General features: G+C 42.6%; 1 protein-coding gene and 1 long non-coding RNA gene across 7 annotated transcripts in view; one reads left to right on the top strand and one right to left on the bottom strand.

The window, feature by feature from the left end:
- Nucleotides 1-8,377, bottom strand: part of MED14 (mediator complex subunit 14) — a 40,370-nt gene extending 31,993 nt beyond the window's left edge. For all 4 annotated transcript variants that reach the window (XR_005847160.2, XR_005847161.2, XR_005847162.2 and 1 more), the window contains exons 1-3: nucleotides 7,984-8,377; nucleotides 5,933-5,959; nucleotides 138-243 (exon numbers count right to left, since the gene is read on the bottom strand). Coding sequence is in view for 1 of the 4 variants with exons in the window: in XM_416776.7 (XP_416776.3) it covers nucleotides 138-243; nucleotides 5,933-5,959; nucleotides 7,984-8,165 (315 nt within the window). In the remaining 3 variants the exon portion in view is untranslated. The remainder of the gene's footprint in view (nucleotides 1-137; nucleotides 244-5,932; nucleotides 5,960-7,983) is intronic.
- A 141-nt stretch (nucleotides 8,378-8,518) lies between these two features.
- On the top strand, nucleotides 8,519-22,076 carry LOC107056757. Of its 3 annotated transcripts, none has more exons than XR_005847154.2 (4): nucleotides 8,519-8,785; nucleotides 9,084-10,948; nucleotides 12,132-12,290; nucleotides 13,044-22,076. It is a non-coding gene; the product is annotated as an uncharacterized LOC107056757 (long non-coding RNA). The 3 variants fall into 3 exon arrangements; XR_005847153.2 differs by having other exon boundaries at nucleotides 9,084-12,290; nucleotides 13,044-13,187; nucleotides 13,524-22,076; XR_005847158.2 differs by having other exon boundaries at nucleotides 9,084-12,290.
- Nucleotides 22,077-22,875: the final 799 nt, after the last annotated feature.

Here is a 22,875-nt window from a genome sequence, read left to right as displayed (position 1 = left end):
TTGGTTATCATTTAACGTTCATTTGCTGTGAAACACAGCTCTGTCTTTTCCAACTTCTATATTAATGAAAAATTAGATGGTACCAAAATCCCATGTGACTAAAGATTGTTTCATACCCAACTCTGTTGCCAACTTACCGCGCATTTTTCCACCTTTCCAGCATTATTAGCCCATTTGACCAAGGCTAATAAACGAACAAACAGTTGACGAGTACGGCTTGCAAACTGCACTATTTCTATTTTTCTGTAGAAACAAAAGACAATCAAATATGCATTAAGTTGGTGCTCAGACACGTAATTAACCTGCAATTCAACTGCGTGCCATCAAAGAAAAAAAAAAGCAGTTATCATAAGTTTTAACTGTGCTAATGTAGGCAATCACTAATAGATTGCTTATTTAAACAGAGCAGGGGAAAAAAAAGATGGAGCTCACTATTTTAAGCACCTAAATGCCAACGACATACAGGGATTTTAACCAACCAAGAATGTCTGGGGAAACAAAAAAGCACATTCACGTGAATTAACTACTGATTTTAAGAGAAACAATTCACTAGTGAACTCAATTGAATTATCAAGATTTCCCCAGGGTTTATATTTAAGTTGAAAGCAACAAGCGTAACTGAACAAAACACATATTCATTACCACAACAGATATTAGCTTCTACCAAATAGAAATTGCACCTCCTTCTGATCCTAACCTGTAACATACATACTCATAACACAGATAGAGCCTATTTCTGCTGAATGTGTTTGTGTAATGAGGTAAAACCTTCTGTGCAATCCATAAAGCATAATCTGATTGTACCGGGTGAGTATTTGGGCCAGAAACACCACTAACACCATCTGGCTCAGTCTCCTGCATTACATACTACAAACCTCATCCGAGAGCTTGGGCATCAAGCTAGTAATCTCCCTGCATTACACAGCATATATTCTAGACTAATCTATAGCCTGATGTTAGAACTTCAAGTGGCAGACAAGCTGCTATGGTACATACTGCTCTATTAGGACAGCTACTACACTATCAAAGTAAGATGTGGAAAATTTTTTAAATGTTCACAGAACCACAATGGAATTTGGAAGACATTTATAGTGAGACTTGAGAACATCAGTAATCTTTCAAACAAATTCCCCATAGAAGTAGCTAAAATATAGAAGTAGTTATGGCAATCAAAACTCTGTGGTGACAAAAAGCATGATAGCAAGAAAAATTCAGAGTGCTTTTCCATAGCTGGAAATCAAAGATGGATAAAAGATAGAAAAAAACCACAGCGATTTAATAATGAAAATTACTGAAAGGAGTACTCCAGGAATTGCTTCATTAATACTACTTTATGAAGTTACAGGCAGCCTGTCAGTTCTAATTGACAAAACCCTGCTTCCATAACCACGGCTGTCACCTTCAAATCACAATCGCACTGGGAATTCACATCCATCTACCCCTCTCTGAAGAACCCGAGAGTCTTTCAGTGTTGCTGTGTTCCTTTGTTCTTCATTATAGATACTGAACTTAATGTTGGGCTGCACAAAAAAATGCCTTCAATGAAGATGTAGTTTACAGAAATAGTACATTTACAAGGCCTATAAAAGCAAAGCGGAGCACGTTAAAAAGCTTTTGAATGACCACACTTAAGAAACAACCCTTCAAAATAATTCAGCTTTAACATAAATAAGAATCGTTAAAGCTTTGTTTCTAACAAAGTCTGTTCCAATGAGCAGAAAGCTTGACTGAGCAGGAAACCCCTGAACAAACTGAATGCAAATAGGAAGTACAAAGAAGGTGGGAGAGGGCAATGCATAGAAACCAGCCAAGCACGCAGAGACAAGCATAGAAAATGAGAACTCAGAAAAAAAAACTAGCAAAGGATGAAGGTCAACAAGAAGAACTTCTATACTACAGGTCTATAGATGGCAAAAGACCAAGGAAACATGAGTCCAGAACTCAGCGGCGCAAGAGAAAACTGGCATAGACAAAGCTGTGGGACTGAGTATATTCTCTACTGTTAAGTTCTGATCTCAGGTATTTCACATCCTTCAGCCTAGTGATAGAGTCCAGGGGAGTGAACTATTAGCTACTGTAGAAGAATATCAAGTTAAGGACTACTTCAGTAAACTTGACATACAAAAAGCCATCAGAGCAGATGGGATGCATCCAAGGGTGCTGAGGGAGTTGACCTCTGAAAGCACAAAGTAACTCTATTGTTCCCCCAAGGCCATAGCAATAAGAGGTCTTAGTGACTGGAAACAAGGCAAACAACATGTCCATCTTCAAGAAGGACCTATATGCCAGAGAGCCAAAGCTCAGTTAACAAGAAGTAGGCAGAAAATCTTTCCAGAAGCTACGTTCAGGTAAACAAAAAACATGAAAGTGGCCCAGGAACAGCCCACACAGACCTACCAAGAGCAAATCATCCCTGATCAACACTGCCTACTATAGGCTGTCCAGCTCCATAACCAAGGGGAGAATGGAAGATGTATTTACACAACCTTTTGAGCATCTTTTGACAAGATATCCTACTGTTTCTTTGCAGCCAAGTTAGTAACATATGGAAGGAACCAGTGGACTACAAACTAGATGAAAAACTGGCTGCAGTGCCAAACATGAAAGGCTGACCAGCTACCAGTTGAACTTCCTTAAAGGTGACTACTACTCATGTTCCCTACTGGTCAGTACTGGGGCCAATACAATTAAACACCTCCATAATCAACCGACGTGAGGTGAAGGACTCCAGCCTTCGGAAGCTTGCAGGTGATGCCAAACTGGACAAAACAAAAGGACCTCAGCTGGCTGGACAGACTAGCTGACAGAAACCCGATGAAGCAAAACCACATACAAAGTCCTGCACCTGGACTCAAACAGCCTTACATAAAAGCACAGCCTGAGAACTAAGTAGCAGGCAGGCAGGTATGCATAAATGTATGTGAGAGTCCTGGTGGACAAATGAACAGATATCAGCAATGTGCCACTACAGCAAGCTGTATTAGCATAAGCACTGCCTAATTCAAGGAAAGCACTTCTTCAACTGGAGTCAGCATCGGTCTGAACGCATCTGAAGCACTACATCCAGTTTTTAAGTCTCTAGCCAAGAAAGATATTTGCCACACAGAAGCAAGTTAGAGGCTGGAACACATGAGATACAAAGAACAACTGAAGTAGCTGTTTGCTTATACCTAAGAAGAGAAGGCTATGGGTGAGATACTACTGCTGTCTTTAAATATCTGAAGGAGTATTACAGAGAAAACAGGAACAGACTCTTATCAGAAGTGCAAAGGATGAAGGACGAGAGCCACAAACTAAATCAGTGGAACACACTGGTTTGACATTAGAAAAGCAAACAAAAGAAATACACAAGTTGTTTGAAGACTGAAGTAGGTTGTCCACAAAGACTGCTGGAGATCTATCTTGAAGATATGTTTAAAGCTCAACACCGTATGACCTTGCACAACCAACAACTTTTATTTTAGTCTATGTCTTTTCTTTCAGGCAGAGGTTTGGACCAGGTAGCTCCAAAGTGCCCTGCAAACCAAAATTATGTGCATCTATGAAATTCATGAACCAGCAGCCATTTTGCAATTAACAAGAAATGGAAATGAATATTTCATAAGAAAGATGTGTAATAATTGCACTGTTGAAGTTATGAATAACCTGTTTTTACAGCAGTTCTGAATTTCTGTTTAGATGGTAGTCTGCTGCAGATTCAAGAAGTAACAGACTGCTTCAGAAACCTCTGCAAAACCAGGATAAACTGCTTTCCTTTAGGAAAACAATGTATTCGTGTAGTTGTTGGAAGAGTAAGAACAAGAACAAACAAGGACTGTTTGTTAAGGAACAGAGGCATAAAGCTTTACCATCTATTACCCCACAGCAGAAGATACAGCCTTGCAAAGTCATTGTAATCCAAGTTTCAGTTAAAATCCCATACAGCCGCTACTGTACTTGGAAAAATAATTCACTCATGCTACACTTTATTGGAGGATAAAGGAAAAGATGATAATAAATACCAAACATTATCAGTGAGAAAGCCCCTGGACTTCCCCCAACATTCAACTTTATTTTTACACCATAGCACTAACACTACAGATTTTAATCCAACCGCTTATCTTTCTCGTTGCAAAAATACACTGCAGTGATTTATTCCTATCAGTGACAGTGACGTGAATAAATAATGCTTTGCAAAGAAAAGTCATCTCATATTACGATTCATCATTTCCTATCAGCTTTTTTTTTTTCCCCCCATAGCACCTTTTAGCTTGTCACCATAAAAAAATGTAGATGTTATATGAACTTTATTAGAAGATAACACCATCACATCCTCATCCCAAATATGTGTACCATGTCGCTGGGCTAACTTCAGGAAACAGTGCTTAAAGCACAACTACTGCAGCCACTGCAGCTCTTGAACTTAGTAAAAAAAAAAAAACCAAAACCAAACCAAAACATAAATACCCAACACAACAGAATAATCTGGATAAACTGTGCTCCTTAACAGATGTCCTTGGGAGCCACTTCATTAAGAAGAACTAAATAAGACAAATTTAACATGGATGCGAGCATTTAACATCAAGATGCTTTCAGTTACAGGACACAGTGCCACACTGGAACAGGTTGCCCAAGGAGGTTGTGGATGCCCCATCCCTGGAGGTATTCAAGGCCAGGCTGGATGTGGCTCTGGGCAGCCTGGTCTGGTGGTTGGTGACCCTGCACATAGCAGGGAGGGTTGAAACCAGATAATCATTGTGGTCCTTTTCAACCCAGGCCATTCTATGATTCAAGGTAAGCATTGAAGACTGCGTTACTCTCCTTTACCTGTATTCCATTAGGATTTAACATGTCGCTTCAAACAGGTGTGCCCCGCAAAGCAGGTTTCAGTTTGACCACAAAATCCTTGATGTGTAGATGGGAGAAGCCTCCACACCAGTAAGAGGGAGCTCTGGACCCAAGCTGAATGTCATTGTTTCAGCAAATATGGTGATAATTTAAAATGCAAAGACTGCTCTTTATAAAATACTATACATAAGAAAAAGGATGTGCAAGGAACCATTTCAGGTTATGAATTCCTGAGATTCTGATTAATTTCACAGCAGGTTATGAGAATTTTAGAAGATGTGAGATGACTGAACTGACAACCATCCTGTTACATGGAATTCTTTATTAACATTCTTTGTATCCTTAGGAATAACAGAGCTGTTATATGTCTCCAGATAAAATTAGGTCAATAAGGGTGTTAACGCAAATAGCAAAAGAAATGAAGCTTCTTCAAAATAATGAGGAATAACATCTCAGGGTTCACTCAAAGAAACAAAAAAAACAAATCAAGTTCTTTCATCTGCTGGAGAAAGAGAGGGGATTAAACAAGTGAACAAAAAAGCCTGTTCTGGTTACTTACATTTGTTTTCAACTAATCCTTATACTTCAAAACCACACCAAACAGGTAAAAAATATAGGTACCAAATGGTGCCGTATGATAAGAAGGACACGTAACCCAAAAAGGTAGACAAGAAGTCTTTACCTTGTTGAACCACTACTATTGAACAAGATTCAACACACTAACTAGAATCTAGGTTCTCTATCTCCCTTTCCTATTAGACATACTGTCACTTCATTGCTTCAAGTCCCATTGTAATTAAGAGAAAAATGCCCTTAACAGATTTCACCTGATAGAACAGCAACATCGTGTTACTGGACTGTGCAAAAAAAAAAAAGCCCAAACAACAACTAAATGAAACAAAACAACAAAAGAACACATTGTTGTCTATGCTGAGAAAAATCTTCAAACTATGTAGTGACAGCAAGACAAATAAGGCTTACTTTCTTGCAGAAAATCTAAAATTGGGAGAAAAATATTTCTTTGAGACAGTTTTATATTAATCTTAACATCCTAAACAAGGTTTTGTATTTAACATGTATTACAGACCGTCTTATCTTAACTCACCTTTCCATATCGGTCTTCCTTGGTAATCTATAATAAAAAGGAAAAAGACAGTATGTTATTCATCGTCCCATTATGCTTCATACCGCTATAAAAAAAGCCTTATTAGTAATCTTCAGACCAGTACAAGAATTTCTACATACCCATGAAAAGCATTTCAAAAATCCTGATTGTAAACGTCTCCTAAATACAACTAAGTTGCATGTTTGATACAGGAAGTAGCCTGACAGCTCTATAGAGCAGCCCAGTTAAAGCAGCAGGGGTGGCGGAGTACTGTATGGGAAGTGGGAAGAATCAGGTGTATAACAGGACCACAGGACAACAGCCAGAACCTGGCAGTTAAGCTGGAACTGGTCAAGCTAATTGAAAAGCTTGGTGGATGAAAGACTGGGCATGAACCAGCACCGTGCTTGCAGCCCTGAATGCCTCCAGTATCCTGCCGGGTTGGATGAGGCCCTGGGCAGCCCGATCCAGTGGGAAAAATCCCTGTCCACAGCAGGGGTTGGAACTGGAGGGGCTTTAAGGGCCCTTCAAACCTAAGGCATTTTATCATTCTATGAAGAATGTTCAAATCTCAAGACTTCTGCTAAGCCAGCCATGATATATAATATCACTACCTGTGCTTTGTAACTTATCAGTCCCAATGAATATCTATGAAAAGGGTTAGCTAACACATAACAGCAATCATAGAACACCTACAGCAAGATTAACTTTGGCTGTTTCTGACTTGCCTGAAATCAGTTTATCTTTCAATAGTCTAGAAGTGAAGAACTGTCATACTCCAGTATCAATTACCTGCACAACAGATACTACTGCAGAAAAAAAGGGGCTGTATTCTCATGACCTAGAGTTATTACTGGCACTTCACTTCAAAGTTATTTTTCATTCACAATGCTGGTAAAGGAGCAAGAGCTCTTTGTTGAAGGGAAGGAAGAGAATACTTTCCAGTTGGACTTTTTAATAGCCAAATCCATCCTTCATGGAGAAATACGGTGGAAAAATCTAGCTCAATCCACTTTTAGAGGTGACACCACAGAGCTTTAAATCTTACTTGGTGAATCAGGGTACCTAAAGCATCCTCCATTTCTTCTTCACTCTACTCATCTTAGTCTGCACCTCAACTATACACCCAAGTCTAAAGAACCAGTTCTACACCATAAAACAAACACAGAAGACATCACAGGCAAATGTTCCTAAAAGAACACGTACAAAATCAATTACTGTCCATAGATATCATAACCATACAGCAAAGACTTTTCACTGGCACTCTGCAAGTTTTTTCAAGACAAAGTAAAATTCCTTGTCCTTTCTAGAGTTCGAGTGCTCTTACCTTAAGTCAAGCAAAACTCTGCTTGCATACTTGCCAGATATGGTGCTTTACAAGAAAATATGCATGCCTGTCCCCCTGCCATTTGCTCTGTATATGATTTTGTAAAAAATACACAATCCCCACAAGAATCTTTGTTTAAACAAGCAAAAAGGTGCACACTTATTCAGAGACAGAAGGCTTTCAGGAAAGCTCTTCTTGGCCTTTTCTTTTTTTTACCCCCTTGCAATTTCAAGCACGACAGATTGTGAATATAATGGTCTTTTATTTTTCCCTCGAAAGCACTCCCGTGGTAATTTAACGGGTGCTTAGGTAAGTTCAGGAGTTGCAGCCCTTGAAAATAACTGAGTTTTCTACTTTTCATTGTCAAGTATTTTGACACCAGTACAAGCACTACAGGTGAGCTTTCTGCCAGGCACTGAACTTGAGCATTGACTACAGTAGCTTACATCCATCTAATCTCCATTCCCCAGCCTTTTCCCCTTTTTACTACAGGGTCCTTACTAGCTTTCACCAGGCCCTGGGACACAACCCGAGGAGAGGCAAATCCACATGAACAAGGCCTTCTGTCGGGGCAGGAGCCGAGGAAGGTGCAACCACCTCCCCACGCTCCAACCCGGCTCTGGGTCAGGCCCCAGCGAGGCCTCCTCACCGCCGGGCTGCGGCACAAGCGGGGAGAAGAGGCGCGGGAGCAGGCCAAGGCGGGCAGGGGGCCGGGGGCACTCACAGATCTGCCAGCACGGTCAGCTCGGCGTAGGTCCGGTGCAGTAGAAAGTCGATCAGGGTGCTGAGCCGGTAGCCGGGGCTGGCGGCGGCTGTCACTGCGCCCGGTGCCGGCGGGGCTGGGGCTGACGCGGGGCCCCCGCCGGCCGGCACCAGCTGGTTGCTCTCCAGCTGCACTGGCGCCATGGCGGCGGCGGCGCCTCAACCCCAGGCGGGAACGGCTCGGCGGCCCGGGGCTGCCGGCACTCTGCCGGCGGCGCCGGGACACAGCCCGGCTCGGCACGCAGGGAGGACGCCGGGCAACAGCGGGCGGCGGCAGGAGACGGGCCGAGCGACGCTCAGAACTCACTGGGCGCAGGGGCTGCCGCCATGTTGGGGGCACGGGACCGGAAGCGAACAGCTGCGGCGGACCGGAAAGAGAACCTTTCCGGCAGAGCGGAGTTGGGGGAGGGTGGAGCCGAGCGCGAGGGGCGGGGCTGTGTGGTGGCCGCGGCCGCTGTGGGGGATGCGGTTACAGGAGGCGGGAGGTTGCGAGGGCTGAGTTGTATGGGGGGGGGGGTGGAACGTAACTGCGTAGGGAAGGCGCAAAGGAAAAGGGCTGGAGCCGGCTGCCCACCCCCGAGGAGCGGGTATGGCTCAGCCGTTGTGTCTGGGTCGTGCTGGTGAGGCTTGGCGCCTGACAGAGCCGTGCGGTCAGGGCAGTGAGGAGCAGCAGTCTGCGTCACGGTCGGGGTTAGCTCATCCCTGGCTAATAACCTGGGCCATGCGAGGCATTCCTAAAGAGCAAAGGGAAAGGGAAGCTGGAGGTGAACTTTTGCATGTTTCTCTCATCCGAAGTAACTGACGTTCCTGGAGGGAGACGAGGGGAGGTCTGTAAACAACCGAGATGGGGTTTTTGTGTACTGGTTACCAAAGTCACGGCATAAGGAGGGGAACAGTGTGAATCCCCTGTGTTCTGTGCTACAGCCCACACCAGTATTAAGTCATACATTCCTGCCGTGTGGCTCCAAGCAAATCCCCAAAACATACAGTTCACAAAGTTTAAAAAAATAAGTTAGGCTAGTTTTGTAAAAACTTAAAGATCTCTTGCTGATCTCATTCCAGGAGGAAAGAAAGCAATAAAAGGAAACGATTTTTCAATGTGAGAAATGCGTGCTCAACCATCAAAAAATAAACAGGCGTCTGTGCTGGTGGCAGGAAGAGTCCATTCTGTTCCTACAGGGAGTGTTTATTGCGCCGGGTTGTGAGCCAGCTGACAGGGAGCAGCTTCACTCCCTGTAACCTCCGTGGAGCTCAGAGCAATGTACGGACTGCTGCTGCTGGAGCCTGCCCTGGCTGTGACACCGCTGCAGCAGAGGGCTGGTTGCGACGTGACTGCATTGCTCCAGAAGGGAGTTGTGCCAGCCCCGCTAGCTTGGTGCTGTGCTCTGCCAAAGAGAAGTTTGCCAGCCGCTTGAGTGGCAGTGAGATGAAACCTGCAGGTAGACACTGCTGGTTGGATGGGAATTTCTCACTCATAAAATCTGAAAAATGTGTTTAGAACTAAGTTTTACTCTCTCCTTCCTCCCCCCGTACACGTGATGTCTACTCTGTGCTGTTAAAAAAAGTAACTAAATTATGAAGGATGGAATAATTAATACCATCTGAACTGTACTGTGAACCCGCTGTAGGGAACCTGCTTTAGTAGGGGGTTGGACTAGGTGATCTCCAGAGATCCCTTCCAACTCCTACAGTTCTGTGATGCAGATAATTGTTGCTCGCTCAATGTAAGGTCTTGCATACATGCATATTTTCTTAAGTGTGAAAGCCTTTTCTTCCCTCCTATATGCATGGATAAATGTGTACCCATTTTATGGTCATCTAGTCGCACTGCTGAAGATAATTCCAATGTACATGGACTGGAATGTGATTTGGCTATGCATTATGAGAGCTGTATCTTAGAAATACAGGCTTTTCATTGTTTTTTCCCTCTTCCCATCTTTTCTCTCGCAGTTTAGTCTAGAATAAAATTCCCGGTGATTTTGAGACCTTGCTTTTGAAAAGACACGTGGAAATGGCTGGGATGCAATTTTGTTGTGATACAATTTGGCTTTGACCCTTCGAGGGTCGTTCCTGCAGTACTCTGCTCTAGTCCTGGTGAATTCTTCAGCCTGGGGAGGGGCTGAAGGAAGCTGCCTTTGCCTATTTTGCTTGGAGAAGTTAATCAGAACCACTGCGGGGATCATGCTGAGCTGTCCTCACATGGCTGCTTAAGAAACAAGGAAGCTCTTGATACTGCTTTCAAGGAAAGGAAGAGCAGCCACAGAGAATGATCAGAAGGTCAAGGCTTACACATTGTGTGCAGACAGTTCTGATATGGGGAGGCTGCAAGATTTGTTGCTTCAACAGTAAGCTGGAGATGAGTATAAGGAGTTTGACAAACGAGAGACTGGCCTAAATATTACACAGGAAAAAAGAAATGCGTGTATATGTGGTTTTGCTTCTTGTTGCCTTTCTGAGGCTGGCAGCGCTCCTCTTTTTGTATAAGCACTTCTAAGACAGATCAGCATTGTATCTAAATTCAAAAGCCTGGCTTAAAGAAATTGGAAACAGGTTTCAGAAGCTTATTGTGGTGGCAAAGGCACACCACCTGGGAGGAAGGAAGCAAAGCCTGTGAAGATTACTGGGAAGAGTACCAGGACATTTGAGGGAGAGAACACTGCACAGTGCTCTCATATAGACCTGGCCAATTATGTAGCCGTTAGGGAGACGATGAATAAACTCTGTATAATTTACAGTTCTCCATAAGCTTGACAGGCTGAGTTTGGATTTATCGAGTTGAAAAAAAGGACGACAAAGCTTCAGTTCAGACTGGGGCTGTTGGTTCCTGCAATCTTACAGGTACTCAGTTTCTTAACATTTCAGAGCGTGAGTGAAAAATGGTATACTGAGTTGTGGGCTGTGGAGTTGGACCTGCAGTCATGATATAGGTGAGTTTATTGCACGTAGATAAGAAAATGTTTTAAATTAATGTTTCAAGATAAGCAGCACTCTAGATACAGTTCTCCAAATAACAAAATGGACTCCTGATACAAGATAATGGTGCGTTTATGCAGAGCAGTAAAGCAGAAGCAATGAAAAGGACTAAAAATTAGTCCAAATTGTATTCTTTGGTACAGTTGTGTGTGTTTTGGAAGACACTGATGGGAAATTACAGAATTTTGCACTTTGCAACAGTAAGGGGATAATTGAGCATAAAATATAGCCTGATTTCATCTGTCAGGTGTAGCCTATGTTTCTGTTTGTAGTTGATTGAGAATAGTTGATCTCTTTCTATAGCGCCTTGTTACTGTGATTACAGTCATTTACTGAAGCTTCTGAATGTGCTGCTGACCACTTTTTAAAATCAGTGAAATTTTAACAATCCCAGATTACTATTGCACTTTCCTACTGGCTCTTTGCTAAGAAAGTGTCTGTGCCCCTTTATGGGGAGGAAAAGGTTGGCTGTGTTCGTGTGGGTTTTTCAGTTAAAGACAGATTTCTGTATTGTTGTTTGTATTCATTCTCATAATTGAGCAGTTTTCAGTCTTTCTCCATGTAAAGCCAACAACACATTTTCTAGCAGTAATGGTCCAAAACCAGACCTGGTAGGTCTTGTGTACGCAGTTGTCTCCCACCGTTCTTGCAGACCAGACAAACCTCACACACTCAGCTGTGCGCCACTGGGACCTGCGTTCAGCACTGCCACCCGACATGCAGGACACAGCCTGCTGCTGCACTTCGCTTGTTGCTCAGCCTTGCTTGGCTCTCCTGGCCGTGGAGCACAGGAAAAGTCTTAGCAGTGCAGGGGAACCAAAGGGAGTGCCTGGCAGGGCACACAGGGCAAGAGAAGCTATGCTCTTGCAGAGCATTGCAGCCTGTCCCCTCGTTCAGCAGAACAGGCCAGAAACAGCCACTGTGATCTCATACCCCACAGAGAAAGTACCTGAAAGACATGAGGAAGCATTTCCCAGTGGAGGGAAAGTTTAGTTCTGCTTGGCTAGGCACGTTTGCTCTCCTACTGCCCCCAGCATAGCTGTTGTAACTCACTGATTAGTCTGACTTAAAGAAGGTTTGTGCTTCTGGGACAGAAATACCCAATCCTCCCTTAAGTACTGCCATTTTTTTTTCCAGTGCAGACAACACCAAGGAATCAGAATGTCACATTCTCCTTCCAACATTATTATTTATATTCTTCGTGACTCCAGGCAAATTTCCTCTCTGTGCCTCAACTTCCTCATTTATGGAACAATGACAGTCATGATTGCAAATAACATTTACTCCAGCATACAGGTAGGCATTCTATATTGGCTCCTTATTGTTGCCATCATGGTGAGCCTAGAAGCCCAGTTTCACATGGAGATTTCAAAGCTTGTTGCTATTTAGTCATGGAGCTAACTGTGATAGAGCTAGAGGGAAGGACTGCTGGTGACTTCAGATTTCTAGAGAAGTTAGACATTTACTGTTCTTTGTAGCTGTATAATAAGTGTTGAATGGGAGGTAGGCAGACCATATTGCACCCTACAAGTCATTCTGTGTTTGTATGTTTTGGAGTTGGATGTTCTGTTTCTCTGGCAATCTTTTTAATCAGAGAATTATCACACAGGCACCCCCTGGACTTCATAGAATCATAGAATCCTTAGAGTTGGAAGGGACCTCTGAGGGCCATCTAGCCCAACTCCGCTGCAGTGAACGGGGATACCACAGCTAGATCAGGTTGCCCAGGGCCTGATCCAGCCTCACCTGGAAGGTCTCCAGGGACTTGACATTTAAGCATTCTTTCAATAGTAAAAAAAAAAAAAAATAACTGCACACAAATATCATGTAGTGCAAAAATTTGTTGTTAATTTATAAAATACTGTCTGACATTTAGCAATATTATATCAAAATGCCTATATAAATTATGAAGGCTGGATGGGGCCAGTGGGTCTCGTGGGAGGTGTCCCTGCCCATTGCAGAGCGTTGCAATTAAATGATCTTACAGGTCCCTTCCAACCCAGACTGCTCTATGAATAGTAAAATTTTCATCACTTCTATCCTTTTCAGAAGGCTTTTCAGAAAACATTCTTTTCAGAAGACATCAATGAATCAGATATGGTCTAGATGAGTTCCCAGATATAACACCAGTTGTTGTAGTGCCACACGTTGTGAACTTACAGTGCTTCTGCTTTGTGTTCAATAAAAGTTGAGGTACGTATTTAAATTCAGATAAGATAACATGCATCACTATACATTAAGTGCATTCCAGTCGCCAAAAAAGTTTAGTCTCTTCTGTTACAGCATTTGCATGAGCATATGATTTTTTCAGTTATGATAAAAATCCAGTTGAAAAATACTGATGACCTTGAAATCGCAAAATGGGGAAGAACAAATGAATGATTTGATGGCTTATATTTCGTATCAGTGATTACGTTGTTCTTTGATAGTTCAGTACTCCATGACACAAATCACTGGTTTGTGACTGTGCAGGGCTATTGGACGTACAGTAAAGCATTCTTTGCAAAAGTGTATTTGTGTGTGTTACAGGAAGAGGCTCGTGGCTGGTCATTGCACAAGTGCTTTTTTCACTTCATTAAAACAGGTACAGAGGGAACAAATCGTTGAAAAAAAAAAGTTTTTAGATAAGTTATTTCTCTTTTCTGATGTGGTTTGCTCATATAATTTAGTTTGTCAACTGTTTTTGGAACGGTCGAAAATACATAGTAGCAGATTGGAAGTTTTCTGGCAGTCGCTTATGCTTTGTGAAACAGTGTGCCACTGTGAGATAGAGCATCTCTTGTACGGGGTGTAGTAAAGTACCCTACAGTTCTAATTATATGTTGTGAACAACCCAAGAAAAGAAACATTCTCCAAGTCATAAAATGGAATCATTGATTTGATTTGAATTTACAAAAGTCCCCTTTCTTATAATAACCCAAACATGGGTTATTTTTTAAATGCTGAACATAGCCGTGTTAGTTTGAGATTTCTGGGCTTCTTTATTAACAATATTGATATTCACTGTAAATTTTAAATTGGTTTGTCTCTGTCAGACTGGAACTAAATGTAGCTAAAGGTCTCATTATCTCCAGAAGAGTGTATTTTCATTATTATTGTTATTCAGTTAATTAGTACACGGTTTACTACTTCAGCCACACAAACTGCATTCTTCTGTGGGTAAAAAATGCTTTGTTCACACGTAACTCTGAAACAGGAGCAAAATTGTAGCATCCATTCTAGATCCCACATCTCTGAAAAGCTAACAAAGGAGAAAGAACCCCTGACCTAGCTCATGGCAGTGAGGTGATGAATTGCACTGCTCAGTCATTGCCTTGAGAAAGTTGGCAACGTCACCCATAACCTGTGATTTCTCCCTGTTTAACACTTCCTGAGTGTTATTCACAGATTTTGAAAGACTACACATATGCAGGAAAAATGCAGAGTGAGTGCTTATTCCAACATGGAAGTACTTTGGGCATAAAGGATTTGTTTGCACAAATACCTAAGGAGATGGAGACACTAGCAGGGAAGTCGATCTGATTAGTCATACACAGTGAGAGAAGGACTGCAGCTGTGAGGTATTCTGTCCTAAACTTAGAAATCGCTCAATTGTATTTAACTGCTGCTGGCTCCTGCATTCAGACAGTGCAAACACTCGTGCTCTTCTAAGACAAGGGTGAGTATCAGAACATGCTTAATTGCTATGTAGATCTGCAGCTGTGGTCAGATAGTGTTTAAATGCTGGCCCTTACGCTCACTCAAAAGTAAAGATGTACATGGAGAATGTGCCCGAGCCATTCTCCTCTCAGAATTTGGAATGTGAAGGGACAGGCTGCCCAGCGACGTTATGGAGTCTTCTCTGGAGACGTTCAAGACCTTCCTGGATGCATACCTGTGCAGCCTGCCATAGGGAGCCTACTTTGGCAGGGAGTTGGACTACATGATCTCTAGAGGTCCCTTCCAGCCCCTACAGTTCTGCGATTCTGTGATTTCTAGTGTAGGATGGTGTACAAGAACCATCGAATCATAGAATGGCCTGGGTTGAAAAGGACCACAGTGATCATTGAGTTTCAACCCCCCTGCTATGTGCAGGGTTGTCAACCACCAGACCAGGCTGCCCAGAGCCACATCCAGCCTGGCCTGGAATGCCTCCAGGGAAAGGATGGGGCATCCACAGCCTCCTTGGGCAACCTGTTCCAGCATGTCACCACCCTCAGAGTGAAAAACTTCTTCCTAATATCCAACCTAAATCTCCCCTGTCTCAGTTTAAAACCATTCCCTTCCACCACTCAGACTCCAGCTCAGTGCTTTGTGGGGGATGTTAAAGACAACCCCGGACTCTCTCTGCAGGAAGGATGCTGTAGCACAGGGTCCGGACTTCAAGGCGGCACAGCTTCTAGAATTGGCTCTTTTTATTTTTTCCTTCTTCCCGAAAGCATAAATTCACACTTTTATAGAAGTTAGCAGAGAGTTATCTGAACTTCTGAACTCTGTCCATGATGTCAGCTTTGGCAAAAGGAATGTGAGGATGTGTTTGACTCCAGAAACCAAAGAGCTGGTTACATGTTTAGTTGCAAACATGGTGGACTGCCAGTGAATTCTGAATACTCTTCAATGAGAGATCCGTTAGAGCTGAAAGAAAAGTGCAGTGAAAATGCAGAATATTACATTTGGAGCACTGCAGAAATACTGATCTGGTGGAAGATTATAGTATATTTTACTTCTGTGTGAGAGGAGAAGGTTGCTCTCTGCAGCCGTAAGAGCAGACAGGCAGCAATTCCAACCAGTGTCAGTTTGGGAAGATAATATAAGTTGAGGGCACGCTCTTACATCTCAGTGTAAGAATCCCAGTTCTCCAGGAAACACAGACTTATTATATCAAACTAATGATTGCCTGTTCTGCCGAAGGGATATGTATCATATTCTGTGACATCAGGCAGCACCTGGCTTGGTAGTTGTTTAGAGATTCTCAAAAGAAAATAGAAGCCCTTGTATAATGGCGCTGTACTACACACTGAATAAATAATTGGGGAAGTGGCTGAGCTGCACCTTTATATGTCACATATTGGAATTGTTTTCTTCAGGCTTGAAAGTATGACTGGAAAGACGAGCAACAGCAAAGCTGTCTTTCTCTCTAGTGCCTCCAGAGCCAGACTTCTCAGTGCAACAGCTCAAAGTAAGACTAAAAGAGGTGAAAAAATGGTGTCTTAGTGCAGTGTATTTAGGACAAGCGAAGGAACATTCACAGCTAATTTTAAGCAGCCTTCAGAATGAAGTGTAACACCTTATTAACTCACTTGCACTTAATCCATTGCATTCTGGTATTTTTAGAAGTCATCATGCAATTCAGCAGTACTTTCAGCCCATATCTTCCTTGCAGTGGAAGGCAACACTCTATTTCTCGTTTTAATTTAGAATTGGCTTTGACAATTGATTTAACCAAATTAATTTAGAAATGGCATTGAAAATGCCTGCTTTTCCTCCCTCTCCCCTTAACGTGGCATTTTTAAGTTGGCTGAATGTCTTTGTTGCACTCTAGGCTGAAGAGTTCAAGGCCTACCTTCCCCCCTTGCCTCTGCAGTGTGATGAGAGTTTTGTCTACTTGAACCTCTTGCAGTCTGAAACTATGGGAGGCTGAAGTCACCTTCACAGATGCAGGGCTCGTTGCCAGAGGGTTACCTCCCTTCATCGGATTGGCGGTGCAAGTACCCAATCACAGTAATTTGAAAAGATCGGCTTTGAGTCTTTTGAAGATAGTGCTTCTTCCTTTGATACAGAGTAGCTTATCATTTTTGACCACATGAAAACTGGAGGCATACTCATATCAAGTATAAACAGCCCTATTTTGTCTGCACATAGTTTTATCTTGATCCATTATCTCCCAGCCAGTAGACTTATTTAGCTTTGGGCTGCCTCTAGCGAGCAGCGAAGGAAAACAAAGTCCTCTAAGCCGTGGTTTCTCCTTGTTGTTATGTATTATCTAATCAGGGTTCTCTGGAACAGGCCTTTGGAAACTTATACTCTGCACGAGTATTAACTAGACTTATCACACAGTTAAAGTCTGCTCAGGAGCAGAAAGAAACCTACAGGGATCCTTTCTGATGACTTTTCTTTCTGAATCTACGCTTAAAAGCATGTATTAAAAAATCTCCCTCTAATACTACCTAGATAACAGAGATGTGGTATGTAAAAGCCCACTGTATCTGAGGTAGGTATTTAGAGCAAGGTACAAGAATGTCCCACTGAATGGTTTCTGTAGGAAAATGATAATTATTATTATTTTCAGTTGGAAATATTTGACATGGCTGCTTGAGTATGGGAGAGCTTAGATTCTTTGCATGCTCTGAATTCTGTCTGATTTTGATGCCCAGATGAGCTGATGTGTACATCTGCACAGATAAAGGTGGTGGAGGTGTGTATGTACACAGTCTGTAGCAGCAGGAAGTGCTGGACTTGACCAGGGCCATTATACTCTCTTATGATAAGAGTTACAAATCACAGTATGCAGGAAGTTCAGAAGTAGCAAAGAGCAACGTAGAAGGAAGTTGTCATGTCCCTTCTTCCTAAGAAAAGGAGGAAGGCCTGTCTTCTAGTCCAGAACACTCTCATTCAATAGCATGCTTAGTCCCTCTTTTCAGAGTGCAGTTTCTTTTTCAAATACAGAAACGATCTCAAAGCAACTGATTTCCTGAAGCAGAGCAGCTGCCACTTGGACTTTCTGACACCTGACTCCAAAATCTCAGTGCATCAGAAGACTCTCCCTGCACTCCTCATTTTTTGAGGAGTAATCCAAGCCCTTTCTGTTGAAGACTGATAATCTGCTACGCACAAAAAAAAAGGCAAATTAACACAGTGCTGCATTCATGATGCTGCAACAGGAAAGCAACTTGCTACAGGTCTGGGCTCTATTTATGATTGCAGTGAACCATGGGCAGAACCATGGGCAGAACCATGACTAAGAAATTTTGGCTCAGAAAAAAAAAAGTGGTTTGTCATAGAAAAAAAGGGAGAAAGTTGGAGAAACTAAGAAACGGTAGGAAGCCAGATGAAGGTGGAGTGATTTTAAATTGAGGTGGCAGAAATGTGTTCAGTAACTTGTCGTGATTGATGGGAATGAGAACTAACTAGGGTACTAATGAGGCCACTGGAGAACTATGATTTAAGGACTCTCACAGAAAGGTGCTTTGTATTGAACCTATTGTTAGGACAAATGCCACTTTACAGCTCAGACTCTGTCTGCATGCATTCTGAATGTAAAAAGCTATAGTGAAAACGGGAAATAAATGTAGTTCTGCTTAACCCATGAAGAGACGTACATCCTCTGGATGTGTGCATGCTACGCGTGCTTCCATCACAGCCTGATCATGAAAGGTTGGGGCAGAGCACATAACATCTCCACATAATATGAGAGGCAGAAATGACAAAAGCATTTCCAGTACATTGCTAGGAGAATGCATGTACATTCAGAAATTATTCTGATCAAAGGGAGAGCCTGTAGTTTCTGTGGTTGCTGTTTCTATGTCTATATCCATTGATCAAAAGAAAGGGAGGTGTCCTCGTGTTAGGTAAGGGGGGATGGTACATCCAGTAGGGACAAACTATCTGAGATGGAGTAGGGAGAAGTCCTCTTTTGTTTTGAAAGAACAATGGGAATTGTGCTCATTACTAAAAAGATCTTGCTTTATTTTCTTTTTATCTCTTTGTGTAGTCAGTTCTTTACATATTTAGAGACTATGTCTGTTCTGACCAGCTGTGTATCACAGCCCCTTTAGTTTCACTGAGCATAACACATTCAGTGGAGTATACTTCATCTTTGACATGACGTGTCTTGAAGAAAGCGTCCTGCCTCGGTCTGAAGATATCAAAAGATGGAGCAGCCAAGATTTTACCTACAGTTCTGTTCCAGAAGGGAATTGTGTTCACATTTTAAGTACTGTGCTGCTGCTAGCTCTGCTTTTGCACTCTTCCACTAGACGCCATAACAGGGCAGATCATATTTGATAATTACTGCTTTTCAGTGCTTCACATAATTGCCCTAGCACTCCTAGAGACAGATGATCTTAGAGGTCTAGTAGTGTTGTGCTTTGAAGGGGATCCCTATAACACTTTCTTGCCCTGAACTGTGGTAGAACATGCCAGCTGAGTATAGAAGGCAAAGAAAATGAAATCTAAATGCATTACTGTGTAGCTAAAACAGTGAGGATAAATTTCCTCTGTTCCTAGGTGTCTAGATTCTATTCTCAACAAAGGACACCATTAGTGGCGACAAACTGAGCTATTAGGACCACTTTCTATTGTGAAAAGGGTCCATCTTCCTTGCTCTTCTCACTGATTCCTATGTGATCCTGACACCCTTGTGCTGATGTTCATATTCACCGGGCTGATTATTAACCCAGCTGAAAACTGTCCCTTTTTCACTTCTCTATATTTATTTTCTGCCAGTTCAGTGAGCTGAATTAGCTCAGTGATGGGTTAGGTGGGTGTCAAATGTGCTACAAGGAAGCATGCACAAGGAACAAAGGAGTGGAATTAGGGGAAAGATGGAGGAAAAGGACAGGAAAAAGGAAACAAGTTGAAAGAACAGGATTGCTTCTTTCTATGACAGAAAGCCTTAAGATCAGCTAAACTCACCTTGTCTAATTGCATCTTTAGGAAGCTGATTTCCCTAGATTTCCTGTGGTGTCAGTACAGAAAAGGGATCTCATTTAGGGAGTGATTAAAAAGTAAGTGAAGGGGAGTAGCCTAATTTATACACATTACTTAGGCAATGTAAATGTGCCTGTTCTTTACTGCAAAGATCACTGTGGATGAAAGATTTAAAATGCAATTAATGACTAAATGACTCCATGCCCAGAAAACCAAAACAATGGTCTATAGATGAAGAAGCAGTCTTCTGAGATCTCTAAAAGGCAGTCCTTAATGCCCTTACAACAATTAGAAAGACCATGTAAATCCAGACAGTAGAGCATGAGCAACTGCAGAAACACTGAGTAAATCAGCCAGCCTTCTTGTCTCAAGCAAGAAAGTTTGTCAAGCTGATGTTACTTGGAATTTGCTTAGTTTCTGACAGAGGAGAAAACTGAGAACAATCTTCTGGTGTACAGCTTGTTTTCAGCAGCAGAGCTTCCCCTGCCGTTCCCTTCATGCCACCAACTCTCTCTCTAACTCTGTTTCTCTCTTGCTCTTTCCACTTCCACCACTATTTGTAAAAATCACTATCGAAAGTGACCTACATAAATAAATAAATTGGATGAATAAGTTATGAGGGAGAGAATGAATGTGTGAGTGTGTGTAGGTGGATGACACAGAGAACCAGGCTGGTGGGAGCAGCAGGAGCTATCCGTTCATTTGCTGTCAGCAGCAGAGCCTGGGAAGAGTAAGGTCATTAAGTTCTTGATCGTGCAAGGTGCTGAGTGCCTTCATCTTCTGTCATTTCTGGCAGTAATTGAAAGCTTTTCTGTACCTTGTCAGTAGAGGCTTCAAGGAAGGAAGAAGAGGGCAGCAGCCTAAACCTCTGGTTTTCAGCTTTTTTTTTCTTTCCAGTTTGCAGATCCCTAAGGATTTTCCTCCTGTAATGAATCTCAACTGACTGACATAGGCTCACTTCTTATAATTACTTCTCATGGAGCCTCTTAAAATAATCAGTGGACCCTCAGAGGCCTGGCAACTGAATTGCTGCCTTTCAGATACAGCAGCTAAACAACTCGGGAAAAACCTTCTTGCAAGAGCAAGGCTGGAAGTGTCATTTCAGATATGGTATCATTTAATACGACTTGTACCCACCCAGGTACAATCTCTTCTCTGTGTGAGACACTAGCCATTACGTTCACCAGATGGCTAAGCCACTGAGCCACTGGCCACTTGCCACACCACCCACCGGTAGGACACGTTCAATCACAAAATGGACTTTGCAGTGCAGAGGGGTGTATTTCTCCCTTGATAAGTGCCACTTCTTGCCCCACAGATGAAATGTGTCCATTTTCCTGTGCTGTGGAGGAACACAGGCCAGCCTCTTGGGAAGGAGCTGTTATGGGGGAACCCAATGATAGATTGTGCAGCCAACCCTTGGGTAGATTATCTACTCCCCTGGGAAGCACTGGAAAGGAAAACAGGCTCTTTCAATTTCTCAAAGGAATCAGAGTAGCAGCAGAGAAGAGAATAGGATGTAAAGGATGAGGAATTATTTGTTGCAGGCTGTGCTTTTGAAAAGATGTGATGTTCTGAATCCACTTTCACTTGAAACTTCACAATTCTATGTGCAGGAGCAGAGAATTAGAATAATAAAGTCTGGAATTCATAAATATGCTTATAACTCCAGTCAAATCAAAATCCCTCCAATGGTAAGGAAGGGGCACGGTCTGCCTTTCAGTCATAGGTAGCACAGTCTCTACAGACTGCTCTACAGTGATTGTTCTTAATCAACCCTTTATTCAGCCACGAGACACTGTTAACATATCAAGTAGGCCTGGCTCTCATCTGTCTGCTGTTGACAGCAGTCTAGTAGTGACTGAGTCTCGAGTTCACTGCAGATCTGTTTGTAAGCCCAAGGTTATCTGTATTACTGCAGGAAAAAGAAGGAGAGAATTAAAATTTTGGCAGTGGCACCAGAGATCTCATTAATGTGAATCTGGAAGTCCCCAGAATAATGAATGAGCACCACTGCCAGGTGAGAGGCCATTGCCCTGCAGAAAACATTGCTTTATGCTGTCAGTTGACCGGTTGCGCAACACCACTTACAGACTGCAATATATCCTTCCTTGTCTTGGGCATTTTCTGTTTGTCTTCACAGCATGATGTCTGGAAACAGCGGAAGAGGAAGTGAGCTTGGACATAAGCTGAAATGGACAGCAGTAAAAATTCTGCCTTCTTAGGGACTGTGTGTGTTATCCTCTATCTGAACTCCCTTTCAGGTGGCTAACAGTAGAACTAATACAATATTGATGTAGCACAGAACCCCACATCACATTTCAAAAAGAACTGAGCCACGCAAGTACTTAAGGTCTCATTGACAGTCAGTGGGACAGATCTTACAGCATATTTAGGTGTAAGACCAAGCACTATGTGTATCAGAATTTCTAGATGTGTCATAGAATCATAGAATTGCAAGGTTGGAAAGGACCTACAAGATCATCTAGTCCAACCGTCCTCCCACTACCACTGTTACCACAAGCCACTAAACCATATCTCGTAGCTCCTCATCCAGACACCTCTTGAACGCGACTCCACCCCCTCCCTGGGCAGGCCATTCCAGTGCCTGACCACTCCGAGAGAAAATTTTTTTCCTTACATCTAACCTAAACCTCATCTGGCACAACTTGTGGCCATTTCCTTGGGTCCTGTTTGTTGCCTGGGAGAAGAGGCCAAACCCCTCCTCATCACAAACTCCCTTCAGGAAGCTGTTGAGTACTCGTAGTTACTTAAGGTTCACAGTGTTTTAAGAGTAGGTGCCTAAGCGCATACGCACTGTTACAAACCTATCGAGTATGTGTTTATATGTGTAGATGTCTCTCTCTGTTTCTGCCTGCTATGGCACTTAGTCTGAAAACAAGGCTTGCCATCCAGCTCCAGTCTAGAAGCCTGTATAGTTGTGCTAGCATGGCATGGCCTGTCAGCAGTGGGTGGCACAACTCAGATATACAATTCCTCAACCAGAGCTGCAATTAGGTGACTGCACTTGGGTACTTTAAAAACTTGGGTACTTTTTCCAACTCGAACAAAACAAATTATCAACCCACTCTGTCAGTGCTCTTTTCTCCTTTGGGTAAGGATTATCTTTATTTCATTGTGCTGAATACAGCATCAGTGGGAAATAACAGAGCCACTACTCAGCATTCTTTTCCAGATATATCGTTGTTAGCCTCCTTGCGTGTTTCTCAATTCTTGAATCTCAAAAAATAAA

Source organism: Gallus gallus, chromosome 1 (assembly GCF_016699485.2).
Source record: "Gallus gallus isolate bGalGal1 chromosome 1, bGalGal1.mat.broiler.GRCg7b, whole genome shotgun sequence".
Classification (NCBI taxonomy): Eukaryota; Metazoa; Chordata; class Aves; order Galliformes; family Phasianidae; genus Gallus; species Gallus gallus.
The sequence above is the reverse complement of the archived record's forward strand: the minus strand, read 5'-3'. Positions and strand labels throughout refer to the sequence as shown.